The 14,066-nt window shown below is 48.7% G+C and overlaps 1 protein-coding gene across 1 annotated transcript; it reads right to left on the bottom strand.

Annotated features, from left to right (window-relative positions):
* Positions 1–7,350: 7,350 nt before the first annotated feature.
* On the bottom strand, positions 7,351–13,083 carry MB (myoglobin). Its single transcript, XM_009919605.2, has 3 exons — positions 12,831–13,083; positions 8,914–9,136; positions 7,351–8,216 (listed from the first exon to the last, which is right to left on the bottom strand). The coding sequence occupies exons 1-3, from the start codon at positions 12,923–12,925 to the stop codon at positions 8,070–8,072; spliced, it is 465 nt and encodes a 154-aa protein (XP_009917907.1). The 5' UTR covers positions 12,926–13,083; the 3' UTR covers positions 7,351–8,069.
* Positions 13,084–14,066: the final 983 nt, after the last annotated feature.

The following is a 14,066-nucleotide window of genomic DNA, read 5'->3' as shown; positions in this document are numbered from 1 at the left end:
AGGATTCATCACCCAGACCTGGTCTCCTGAATGCAAGCCCTTTCCAAAATGGACTGCAAGGCACAGCTCATTTTTAAAAGACCAGAGGAGTATGAGCTCAGTGTTCCACGTGATAACAGGCATGCACCTGAACCTTGTTCACTAACCACACTGTTGGAAGGAAGTAGCTGGAACTGCATTTTTTGGAGGTCAAATGTAGGCAAAGTATGACTGGTTTCTGCCAGATTCGGCAGAGGAAGGTCACTTCTGAGGATCCTAAATTAATTTAGGCAGATGAACACTGGTTGGCTTAGACCCACCCAAGCTGGTGGAAGACCAGGGCATAGCAGAGACAGAATGCTAGAAATCAAGGAGGGGGGGGTTACAGATGAAAATGTAAGCATGTAAAGAATTACACAGGAGGATTTGAGGTTCGTACACTTGGATTTAGGGACCACACTTCTGCCAGTAACCTGTTTTAGATATTTATGTCCTTTATTATCTCAGTCCAGGGCCTTTTTCTTTGGAAGTGAGAAGATTAGCAGTGTCCCAAGTGGTAGCATAGTTCATTAATCTCCAGAGCACTTCATTCCAAGTTCAGCCCAAAGGTCTTTACACTGCTTTGCTTTGCATGCAGCATCTGTAATCTATCTGGGTATTTACACCACACCACTGTTTCAACTGAACATCTACATACAGGATGTCCTTTGACAACTGCTGAAATGCAACCACATCAAAGCAAGAACTGCTTACTTGCTGATGGCACAACTTCACATGTCTTCCTACACAAGAAGCTCACAAACATCCTCTGTCATGCAGTTGGCAGCCTGGCCTAGTGGACAGCTGAATGACCAAAGCATGAAACAATGGATGTGCTGGTGCCTGGTTTTGCCTCAGTTTACCCTCTGTAAAATGGGGCTAATTACACAGTACTGTAGATGGAAAGCACAGATAGGTCTCTACTAAGGTCTAGGGTAAAAACAGCATAGCAAATAACTCATGCATATTTTAAGAAGGGTGCTGTTTCAGATATCGTGCATTTTATAGTCTGAGAGTTTTTTAAACTGGATGAAACAGAGTTCTTAATTACCATTAAACACCAGAACAGAGCTTGTCCCAGATGACACTCACAGTCAACAAGTTTCTGATCTAAAACAGACAAGGAAGCTACAGCACAGCTGAACTAGAAAAACCATAGTAGGAAATATGTTAAAGATTATTTTCTAATGATTCTTGTTGTCATGAGCTAGCAATTTGTTACTGTTACAAAGAACTCCATTTCAGGAAAGAGGATTTTGACTGGAATGAAAAATATTGATGACTTTATGCACTGAGGGATCATTTCAGCTGTGGAGGGAACATAGCAAAAGACATAGGGACAGCAGCTTAAATGTGACGTGCTGAAATTAGCTGGGGGATTAGCTGGGTTAACAATAAGTGCTATTATCAAGGCAAAACCAAAATGCACAAAAAGTCTCTTTCTCATGATTTATGGGCCAGCTTTGTGAAAGAGTCACATCGATAGTGCTAACACCATGAGAAAACTCCAAGTCCATCTTTCTTCCCATACAAAACCACACAGATTATCAGCTTGTGCTAGGAAGCTCCCTCCATCGCGTTACAGCAGAACAATTGTCAGAATGATGCTATTGCTCTTCAGAAGGCACTGATAGCAGTAAACAGCCTTTGGGGAGAGGCGGTTGTGCCTCCATGTCCCAGCTGCATTTCATTTTTCATTCTTCCTTAAAGACCCCACAGACCCATCTGCCCTCAGCGGGGGGTAACCGCAAGGGTGGCATATGGCATGCCCTCCTGCTTCTCCTCCATCTTTGTACAGCTTGTCTGAGCATATCTGGTACAAACCCTTTGCTCAGTGCAGGCTCTCCCACAGACTCTGCAGGGACATAGTATGACTGGTTTAGGCAAAGCTCTGTTGGTTTTCTTCTCCTTCCTCCCCAACCAGCTCACAGTTAATCCATGACATACTACATCCCTCAAAGGGCACCGGACTGACTACTCAACCAGCTGAGAAGTGAATGAAAAAATACAGACCCACTTTGACACCATATCAGCTCACTCTCCAGATAACCCAAAAGCTCGCCAAGAGGACAAGCCTGCTGTCATGCAAGCCCTGGGCAGAGCAATCCCAGATCTTAGTGAGGGTATCAGTTCCAGGAATTTTCCACCCCTTTGGTGAGAGCTTGGATGCTGGAATTTAGCTTGAAGAAGGAAACAGATAGACATCTTGGGAGAGGACAGGAGATGATAGAAAAACTTCAGTGAATAAAAGCACCATTACTTATACACACTGGGAAGCAAAAGGAGATCCACAAGTTAAGCATGGAGACACAGAGAATTAAGTGCTAATAATCCAGAAAGTCTTCCACCCAGAGCTATTCTGTCACTGGAACATTTGAACCTGTTTTAAGGATGATCTAAAATAAGATCAAGCACCCAGCAGCTGCATCCATACGGAGCTTTCCTTGGAGAAGGGAAACTGGAAACTGGCATAATTTTCTTTAAGCTCTACTCCAGACATAAGGCTGCAGCTAAGATATACATGCCAACAGTAGCTTTAAAGTAGCCTTCTTGGATACCAATAACAGCATAGCTACAGCCCCCTTCTCAGCCCTGCAACCTGGGGAAATTCACAAATTCCTAGACAAGGGTATCTGTGTTGCACTAATTTTTAATACCTGAGGTAGTTAAGTAGAAAACTGCAGGACTGCAGCAACGGCTTCCTCTCACCAGCTCTGGGCAAATCCAGTAAACCAGCCCCACAGCCCCATGACATGTATGCAAGCCAGTGCTTTAAATGAAGAGGAATAGCCTCATGTCCAGGCTGTCCCCACTGACCTCTCAGCACTTGCATTTACATTTGTGTGGGCATAACTCAAATGACCATTTGACCAGCTCAGGGCCACTGAACTGCTGTTTCTCTCAGCATGAAATGTTTTTCTTGGGACACGGGGGGAGGGACGGACACCCCAATACCCTCCCCATCCCAAATACACATTGCCTTGTCCACCCAGCTACGCTGGTATGCCCTGTGCCAGGGCTTGCCTTGCCTTGCCCAACAGAGCCCCAGACCTGCCTCTGTCTGACACAGCTTACCACGGGTGGGCTCTACGGGGCTGCAGGGTAAGGCAGAGGCAGCCTGTTCTGTTTGTATATTTACAGGGCATGAAAGCCAAACTGGGAAAGGACTTTGGTACAGTGCAGCCAAGTAACTATAAAGTACTGCTTTAAAAAGCCACAAGGTCACCTTTACTGACATTTGGATAAGGATTTTTTGGAAGTCACAGGACTGGGAGATGGGCTTGTTGTGCCTACGATCACAGGGGAGGGATTTATGGTGCTGGTCAAGAAGGCTGCATTGTTTTGATTCTTTCATATTCATAAATGCTCATTTATTAGCCTCTTGGATAAAAGAGGCTGATTGGGATTTCTCTTCTCACTCAACTGTAGTTCCAGGTGGCTTCCTTGACTCTGCCCAGCACACCTTCATGAAATTTAACAGCCCCCTACTTAACAGTACTCTCCAGGTGCCATGTCCTTGCACAGTCTGTCTTCTCACTTGGTTAGACCTTAAGAAAACCTGGTTTCACAGCCATACTTCATTTAAGCACAATGTGAGAACTAATATATATCATCCTCTCAAATGAAGAACCAGCACACATGCACTCTGGAATCTGAAGGATTTGTACAGAGGGGCTTTGCTAATCATGTGTGTTGTGAAGCTGGTGCTTGTGTATAGATATCCGTGTGTGTGTGTTCTCAGTCTGAGAAGCAGCACAGACTCTGATAGTCTAGCCCTGCGCAGCCTGAACAAGCAAGGATGCAGCCTTGAGCAAACCTGAGAGGAATGAATCCAGGAAGGAGGAGGACATGTTCTGAGGCCATGCACCTTCTGGAAAAAAACGTTATGGGCAAGCAAGTCTACATTAAAGAAACACTTGGCTCCACCATAGGTTTGTTTTCCACAGTGGCATGACATACGGGACAGATTTTGGCCAGGTGGTAGAAAACATAGGGATCACGACAAAAATAATCCTCGTCTGCAAGCATGTGGTGTAGGTGAGCATTTAAGTCTCCTTATTAAATTACAGTGTCATATAGACATTACATCCTTTAGGCAGTGTCTGTGCTTCAATAGCCAGAAACCAGACATATCTGTTCAGTGACTGATGTGGACTGGAAACCTCACTGCCCTTTCCTCATGCTAGCCCTGCAGGGAGACGCAAACATGAAGAATGCCACGAGCTTCATGCTAATGTGCTGAATATTTAACATAATTAGTCACTGGAGCCCCATCCCTTTCTCCCGCTGAGGTGACCCAGAGACAGATCACAGGATTAATAATATGGTCCCCAGCACTTGCTCCTTGATGCCACTTGACGTTGGCAGGTGTTTTGGAGCCAGGCAGGATCAGCAGGCAGAGGTAAAGACAAGGGGGACAGGCACCGCAGCCTGCAGTAGTGTTGCACCCTGGCTGGGGCTGACTGGCGCATTTGCAGAGCGCCTGGGAAGCGAGGGCCTGCTCCCCACGTCTGAGATCCTGATGAGTTGCCGGCATCTGACACCGAAGCCCGAGAGAACGCAGACAGGTCACTGGCTCAGTGCCATAGGGAGCTCTGCCATGCAACGGAAACCGTGGCTGTAGGAGAAGAATAGTATGTCAAGTGCAAAGCAGCAAGGATGTTTTTCAACCTAAGGACGGATGCAGGTGCATAACCCATTTGCTGCCAGAAACAGCATTATTAGCATAGAAGAAATTGCAGGAATGCATGGAAAGCATAGGACAGCCATAAGCCAGACCTGGCTGTAGTCAGTATGTACGTGCTAGAGCAAGGAGGCTGGCAGCCACACACTCCACATCCCATCATGTAACCGGGAATGTGTATGTGACACCAAATAGCGCTAACGGGGAGCGGGGCTGGGCACAAGCCCCTGGGACCCATCCTCCTTATGTAAAGCTGTTCCTGGAAAGGAGGCAGGAAAATTTCTGGGCTTATGCTGATATGGTTTATCTCCACTAAGGGACTTTGTCCCATACATGAACCAGAAAAGCCACATGTGCTAGTAGTACAGTGAAAAGAGTGACTCCAACAAAGATACTGAATCAATGTAACATGGAGCTGAAAAACCCTTTCCCCACCATCCCCTTTCCTCTAGGAAACTTCCCCTGTCCCTAAAGCAAGGGCTGTTGCGGAAGCTTTATGGAATCACTGTGTGGGAATTACATGTATCGCTACACTATGTCAGAACTGCAGCCAAGGGCATGCTCAGTACCCAGAGTAGCAAAGGTGCAGACATGTGGATTTCACCACAAGCATCCCAACCCACTGACCCTGCTGGCGATAGCTCCACTGTTACTGGTATCTGAACTTGCTGGTTCATCTCAGCTTGCACATCTTCACCGGGCCATCAGCACAACCAGAAAACCTACATCAGGCCCCACATCTGACCAACACAGATTTAAGGATAGTCCCTAGTACACTGACACAGCAGGGTAGGGCAGGCAGTGCAAAGGGTCAGCGCTCCCAATGGACCCACATTTATTCCAGGTACCTAATAACCAGTAGCTAGGCACAACATATATGCAAACCCTCCCTCCTCCACCACATTGCCCGACATAAAAATATCTAGAGATGACTCCGGTCCCACTCAGACTGACAGAGGCAGCTGCTCTAGCAGAGCTTTTAATCCTAAAGCAGAGCCTGTTGTCACTGGCAGGAAATCTTATTGTGTTGGACAGGCAATCCTAGACCTTAATTAAATAGGTTGCCCTCCCTGCAAAGCCAGACAGACTAGACTGGAGTCAGATGAAGTAAGTTGCTTAAGCCAGGGACCACCTGGCTGTAACTTCATCTAGGTGACAGCATATGCTTTTGTGACCCTCTCTGAAAGGCTGAAGCCCCAAGCAAGCTCCCAGAGGTAAAGTGAGGATTTGTAAAGAGCAAGAAATCAGAGATGCTCTGTTCTGGGAAGGAATTCATTCCTTCTCCTTTCAGAGACTGAAATTTTCTGGCCTTTGCCCTGACCAAAGACGCAGCAGATCATGCTGGTTCAGGATTGATTTTTAAGGGAGCTGGTGGCTCCTCCTCTGCCTCCATTACACACAGTGTAGCAGGGGGTGCTTTGAACCAGACCCTACTAGTAGCTTCTAATACTGAGCACCTCATTTTTCTTTCTCATGCTTACCCTCACACTATCTCTGTGAGATAAGGCACATTACTTTCGCCATACCAGAAAAGAGCAGCCGTGTCGACTCCACGCATTTCCCCTAGTCACGACCCAGCTGCTTGCTTCTGTAGCATCCCACTGCTGTGCAAAGACGTGACCCTGCCGTGAGTGCTCTCAACCCTGTGCAAATATACAGAAAGACAGCATGCTGCTCATCCACCTTGTTTTCTGCATGGAGACAGCATGAGTGCATATGTCAGAAGAGACTGCAGCACCCTACTGCTGAGGCCCTGAGCTGGATGATGGGGATGGAGGAAGAGGAAGGAATAAGGACCCCAGTGCTCACTGTGGGGTATAACTGCCCCTCCGACTAGGCCCAGCCAGAGAAACTGCACAATTCCCAAAGAGCCAGCTAGTCCACTGTGAACCCGGGTGTCAGGTCAAGACTTTGCACTCAAAACCCCTTTTCAGGCTCCGACCATTTCTGACTAACCCTTGGACAGCCTTAGGCACAGTGTGGCCCTCAGCCTCTCCCCCACCTCAGTAAAATTTGGTCACTCACTGGGGTACCAGGATGGGTAGAGGGCAACGGGCAGAGGTAGGTGCCTTGCCGCTGTGTCTGTCCCTTAAGCTCCCCCACAGGACACAGGTATACACCTGTAAACACAGTGCAGCATGCACTGCAGAGGCACCTCAGCAAAAACGCAAAACGGTACAGAGACCAAAGCTTGGGTCTTCAGAGCATACGCTGCCGTTGCAACCTTCTTCCCGGGCTAATCAGCCCTGCTTGCCATTGCCTGGAGCGAAAAACGCGCTGCGCTGCTGCTGGGACCCGAGGCTGCTCACACGTGCTACCTCCCCTTAAGCAAAGAGCCTTCCCTCACCACGTTCCCCCCATCACAGAAGTGGCCATGGCCGTTAGTCAGGGAGCACTTCTCAGCTCCAAGGCACTGAGTCTAGGCTGCTGTTCTGTGTTGTGAAGTCCAGTAACCAGGTCATGACCCCATGGTGACATCCGAGTGCCCCGAGTCCCCTGGCTGACAGAGATGCCACGTGCCGCTGAAGTCATGGGCTGACACCGCATGATGTGGTGCAGCTGGAAACGTATGCAAAACACCTTTCTGCTTTCTCGGTCTCCCCCGCTTCTCACTGGAGTGCCTGTAAAGCCAGGAGCAAACACACGACACTGGTGCAGGAATTTTTATTTTTCTGAGAAACACATACTTTACTTCCCAGTGCAACAGAACTTCAGATGCGTAGCAGCGGCTACCAGAAACCTACAGATCGCAGGGAGTACTGCTTTTTGTAGTTTTGCTGTGAGTTTAGCAACTAATGCAAGTTTCTGAGCTGGCAGACCCTGGAGACTGACTGGCTGCATTCACCCTACAAAGCAAGGTAATACTGCGCTGGAAGTTCTCCACAGTAACCTGCTAACCTCCTGTGCGAGGAATGGGATGCTGTGCCCCTGCTTCCCATCCTGACATCCCTTTCAAACCATTTGAGTCATCCCTTCACGCTCTCATTCACCGCACACCTCAACACTCCCCTTGTTCCTCCACATCCCTTCATCTCTGGCCATGCCATTCACCTCTCAGATGAGACTAGGTTTTGGGGAGGGAGAAGGAAAAAGGGGATAGGATAGGCAGAAGCTTACAGATAACCCCTTACATTATTTTTCCTAAGAAAGCAGATTATTTGTCTTGTATACATGAAGCCAGGAAACAATGGTTTATCATGGATATCGCTGAGTGCCTCTACGCTGCCTGGAGTGACTCTTGGCTTCTCATCAAAGCTTTCCCACACATCTTGGGTGGCCAATTGTGAGATGTCCAAAACAGCGCTGGGGAAGCTACTCTAAGATGCATGGCCAGGCCTCCATCATGGTGTTCCTCTATGCGTATGTGCTAACCCTGGAAACCGAACTCCTTGTACTTGCTGGCCATATCATTTCGGAACAGCTCCAGGGCCTTCTTCATTGCAGCCTGGGAATCAGCCCCAAAGTCTGCAGAGTGTTTTTCGGCAATGACCTTGATAATGGCTTCAGAAATGAACTGTGAGGAAGGAAAGAGAGAAAGAAAAACTGAAGGGACACTCGAGGTTTATTTTCAGAAAAGCCAGACTAAGAAATAGGTTGCAGAGCCTGGAAATATCTTCGAGCTAATTCAATAGCCCTTCCCACAGTCTCTGGAGAGACACTGAGGTCTAGCATGCAAGGAACCTGGGCTGGGCAGAAGAACTGGGCTCTATTCCTAGCTCTGACGCTGATCTGCTTCATGACCTTGAGTAGACCATGGCCCTTCCCACTCTTTGTCTGCCTCATCCATTAAGGCTGAAAATTCATGCCCTGTGTTTGTAGAACACTTAGTTTTGTGGGTCTTGGTCTCCAATGGATCCTCCAGGGCTTACTCTAAAACTGTATGTCCCTCGTGTCCAGCCACTGACAGTTCTTATGTAATGTAGTTTCCCAGGCATGCAGAGGCTGCTTGGGCTTGTTTATTATTGTCAAGGGTTGCTCAGACTGCATGTGGTGTTTGGAATGGGAAATCTAAACTTGGATATTCACATACCATTCGCATACCATGAGCCCTTTCTGTGCCTCTTCCTGCCTGTACACAGAGACCTCGGACTTGAGGCAGAGCTCACTGAAGTCCAGCTAGCCATCAGTAAATAAAAGCGCAGCTCTCACACAGCTGTCTTGCACACATTCACTACACATCAGACACCAAGATTCCCTCCCCTTTTCCATACCTCCAGATATTTGACAGGGATTTTGTGCTTGGTCGCATGAGTTTGAGCCAGGGGCTTCAACTCTGACTCATGATTACCCTTCTGCTTCAGGATTTTGCCCAGCTGGGTAAACACGGTAAGTCCATGTTTCTTCAGGTCTTCAGAGCCCTTCATCTGATCAGGAGTCTTCAGGCCTTTGAACTTTTCAAAGCGATCCAAGGTCTCGGGGTGGTCCTGAAAGAGTCTGTGGACAAAAGTAGAGGGACTCGTGAGACTTGAGAGAGGTGTCATCCAGGCCAGAGCTGAGGTCCAGCTGCTCCAGGTATTTCAGAGTATATGGACAGGCAAAGGTGTGATAACCCGCTTCTCTCCCCAAAGAAAGCTCTAAGCTACACCCTGCTAGCAGAGGCTACTTCAGCCTGGGAACTCTGACACTTTAGATCCTTTCCAAATTACCACCATTCACAATCACTCCTTTTAGCATGTATATAAGCCAGGGAAGCATCTGACCCTATTCTGAATCTAGTTTAAGTGTTTTTCATCTTTCCTCTGGTAGGTTGTTCCACAATCTGATGACACTCTGTGTGCAGAAGTTTCCTTTTATTTATTTTGTACAGGCTGCTTTTTATCATTAACAAATGATAAAAACCCTCTTGTCTTTGGAGAGCAGAAGGTCCTGACATACCTCCCTTTGAGTATTGTTTCTACTTTAATCCCATTCTCTTACACACGTCCTAACATGATCTCCGCTGTGTTTTTCCATTCCCTCTGGCTGTGACAGAGACACTGCCCTAAACATGTCCAACTAGAGCGACAGAGCAAGTGTCCACAATTTTTTTATATAGCTCTACTAACTCTTTGGCACCAGTTCCTGGGTTATGTCAACTGTATTATGATAGAGACAGGAGCCAAGGCCGGTCATGGTACTGAGAGGTAAATTCTTGCATTCATGTGAAGGAAAAACCAAACCAAACCAAACCAAACCACCTGTCTTAGTTGCCTTACTGTTGCTGAGGAGCCAACCTGTAGACCCCTGGCTCTCACCAGGACCCTCTTCCCAGCCCATCTCTGCATTGACTAAGAAAGGAAAATTCTAGAGGCTTCTCATACACAAGAAAATGGAGCAGCCTCCAGCCTCAGGTCCCTCACATCTGGAGCTCAGGTGTTCTTGAACACCAGCTGGATGGGAGACCTTACTATGCCCCCACCCTATGATTGCAGACTTAGAGGAATTTGGTTCCTGCCCTTTTCTCCCACCCCCCAACTCAACCCAGCTCACTGCCAGCAGCGTAGTTCCTCCACCAGGAACCGTGGCACCTCACAGAGAGTCCTTGGGAGCAAGTGGGTAACAAGAACACGGGGCCTTCAGGCATGCTGGTGCCACGCCATGCAGTGCTATACATAGGCACTCTGATCCCAAAATGGAAATGAAATCAAGAAGGTGGAAGAGTGTCTAAAAGACAGGCTAGTGTTGTCCCCGCTGCTTCCTCCCGGCTGCATTTCCTAGGAGACAGGATGCAAGCACCACAGGCAACCAAACCGGTAGGAAATTTCACTCTTTTCCCTGCCAGACTCCTAGAGTGAAGGTTAAAAGGGGATACTGCTTGTTGCGATTATTAGGAGCAGTCTAATAATTAGGTGTTGAGAGACATCAGCTCCCTTGCACAAGTTTATTTTCAGGTATTATACCCTCTGATGGGCATCATCCAACTAGTTGAAGCACCAGCAAAAGCAATGTCTGTCTTTACAGCCAGGGCCCTACAGCTTACGTCCGTGAAGCGGCTCACCCAAGTTACCTGCAGCAGTGTCTGGAGCTCCAGCCCAGGACCTCAGCCACGAAACCAGCCTCCCTCCCACAGCACAGTGATTGTACGCTTGCTCTGCCCTCGGAGTGTGCTGGTACTGGGACTACCAGGGCTTGCGTTCCATCTAGAACTGGACATTCCTCTTAAGTATGTTGCCATGAGGTCCAGACTCTCCACTGTATGATGTAAGTATAGGTTAAACTACACTAACAAATACCTCAAGCACGTGGAAAACACAAGATGTTCTGCGGCAAAAAGATGCTGTAGATGAGTGACCAGTCTTTGCTGGTGTTTCATTTCAAAGCTCTCCAAGGGATTTCTGTACTCTACCAGGTGCGGAGCACACCACCATCAGCCTTTCCTTTTATCCTGTATCTTTCCATGACAGAGGTTGTGTCCCACCCAGAGAGATGAAAAAACCTTTCACCTTGGAATGGGATGGAGTTATTTCTAAACATTTCCCTCCCTTGTGTCTGGCTATGGCTGAATCATGTCTGCCAAAGATGATATACTCCCAAGACTCTTGAAAATTCTTCCAAGGAATATTTTTTTTTCCTTTGCAAAACATCCGGTTGAATCAATATTTTCTAAACATATTCCTAGGATGCGACATCTACCTAAGAAGTCTTTAACAATGCATACTGAGACACATTTCTAAACCAAGAGCTGCTGGGCTTCCCCTGCCTCTCTCCTCCCTCAAAAACCCCTTGAAGGAACATGAAATGACCTGGGTTGGCTGGGGAGCACAAAGTCACAGGGGAGAGGGGTGTCACCTATTTATTTAATGGCACGCTCTGCCCTGCAATACCTGTAAGAAAAATGGTATTACCGTTTCAGTTGGAAACAGCTTTTACAGTCTTGTGGCACTTCCAGAGCCAAAGTAGCCACCTCACAGAGATGGACTGTGGGGAGGGCTCAGGTTCCTGCTGCCCTTCCAGCATGCCCGCTCTGGACCGCATGAGGGGAGAGCCATCACATTGCCACCCGGCTGCCCCCATCTCTCCCTTCCCTTCAAGTGGCAGCTGAACTGGGCTGTGATAAACAAGGTAAATAAAACAGCCCCCTGCTTTGGCTCGTCTTTGAAAAAGCTTTTCAAAGATTTTCAGTGGATTTGCCTGGTGGTGTGGGCTCCTTTCTTTAGCTGTGCTTAGGCTAGGAAACTCCCCAGGAGGATGCCATATCCCCACTGCTCTCCTCAGTGTCCGCACCCTTCCAGCACATCGGACTGCACACAGGCTGAGAGGGAGATCTGGAGAGAGTCTCCTCAAAGTCTCCATCCCTGCTGGTCTTTAAGGACAGGCTAGGATCCAACACCTACCCAATGTTTTTTCCCACCCTGCAGCCCTGAGATCCCTTCCAGATTGATTTTCGGTGACGTGCTGCTGGCCCCCAGGGTGTTCCCCTCTCGGGGGGGCAGGACCGCAAGGACAGCATGGGAGCAGGGGTCGTCTCAGACGGAGACCTTACAAGCAGTCCCACTCTGACACTGGAATCATGAAGGAGGGAAGCAGGGGGAAGGATGCGCCTCGTTTCACACCCAGACCTCAAATTCATCATCAGGAAGTGGACAAGTGTTACCACCCAGATTTCTGGCCAAAAAGCAGGATGGGCAGGGCTCTATCAGGTGAGACTAAAGTCAGGAGAGGGAAACACTCAGGTACTTCACAGTTAAATTTACTGAAATCATAGATTCCAAGAAAATTGTCACAGAGGTGATTTTCCTCTCCTCTCCGTCCCTGCCTCCCCACATCCTTGCTGCAGAGCATCTGAAGGCCCAGGACACACAATTAGCTCCAGCATTTCTTGCCGTGATGCTTGGGCAATGAGGATGCGAAGCAGAGCTTTGCCAGCAGAGGCAGAGGGAGTGATAAAGTCCCACCATCTTTTGAAAGCAGCACTGGCCGGCTCCTGCACCCATAGACAGATGGAGAGACAGAAGCACAGCCACTTTACACAGTGAGTAATTTTTAACCCAGAAACCATAGCAATGGAAAAACCACCACCTATAACAAAGAAAACAGCCTGTTGAAATAAACACTGCCAAACACAAGCCCCCATACTAGATATACACCTTCCTTGGTCTCTCATCAAAAGCCCTCAGCCTTACTCTTAGGACCGAAGCTTCTTGCCTACCTCATTAAAACTGCATGGCCATGGCCGGCGAGGTCGGACTCCACCTTTCCCCAGATGGCCAGGACTTTCTGCCATTCCTGATCACTGAGCCCCATGGTTCACCGAAGGCAGGTCCCAAGCACTCCCCACAGCCGTTTGCCTTTCCCCAAAGGGTGTCTGGAGAGCTCACCCGTGGGATTTATAGCCCCTGCTCACAGACCTACACCTGTCAATCGTCAGCTGGACCTCTTGCTCTCTTTCAGGCTTGTCTAACCTAATCAGCCTCCCTATTTTTTTCTAGGAAGCTATTTTGGGTCAGGTGCTATTGTGGGTGCCACTGATGGCATCATTTCTGCGTTTCGTATTGGACTGGCACATGTCCCACTCTAGACAGAAAGGGCACTGCCGAAACACAGTGCCAGGAGCCTGCCCCAGGTTCCCAAGGACCCAGAGACAGTGTCAAGCTGTATGGCAGGAGATTCCTGAAGAACACTGTCATCTGCAAGGCCACCCCGCCTCCCTCTCCCCTGGCCTTCCAAGGGCAGGCAGGAGAAAAGGCCAGGACAGCCGGTAGCATCGGCTCCATTGCTCCAAACGCCTTTCCTTTCCCATGCTGATCTCACTCTCCTTTTCCCCTGGGATAACACACACCATTTACTAATAGGGAAGAGCACAGTGTTAGAAGAGACGTGTCCTTGAGAGCTAACCATATTCAAAGTGACCCAGTCTTCTCACCAGCCTCTGCAGGAGGGATGAAGGGGATAAAAGCTATACGAGAGCCAGTTCCCCTGCATCTGCCTGCTGGGATTCTTCTGCCTGCCTCTCCGGGGAACGCCCAGGATTAGCCGCTGGCTGAGCCTGGATATTGGAGCTAACAGACGTACAGCTGAGCCAGGAGGGTGATTTGTAGCAGGCCAGAGACACAAGGACACAGCAGGGCTTCACTCAACATGCACCCAGCCAGCGGTTAAGGTCTCAGGCTACCTCTGTCAAGCCAAATATCAGTATTGGGAGGAAAAGCCACTGGGCTGACAAACAACGTGGGTATGCCCTGGGACATCTCCCAGCCCCGTCCGGACTGGTAACGGCCTGGCACACCAGCGGGGTGATTAGTCCCTTCCAGGGGGTGACTGCAGTCAGACCACAGCCCGATAACAAAGCCCAGCTAGCGCTGCTGTCCCGAAGCATGCACCTACCTCTGGACGCTTCCAAAGGGGCGCACGCCACAGGCCTTGGCAGGCGAAAAATGTCAACCGA

Source organism: Haliaeetus albicilla, chromosome 19, assembly GCF_947461875.1.
Source record: "Haliaeetus albicilla chromosome 19, bHalAlb1.1, whole genome shotgun sequence".
Classification (NCBI taxonomy): Eukaryota; Metazoa; Chordata; class Aves; order Accipitriformes; family Accipitridae; genus Haliaeetus; species Haliaeetus albicilla.
The sequence above is the reverse complement of the archived record's forward strand: the minus strand, read 5'-3'. Positions and strand labels throughout refer to the sequence as shown.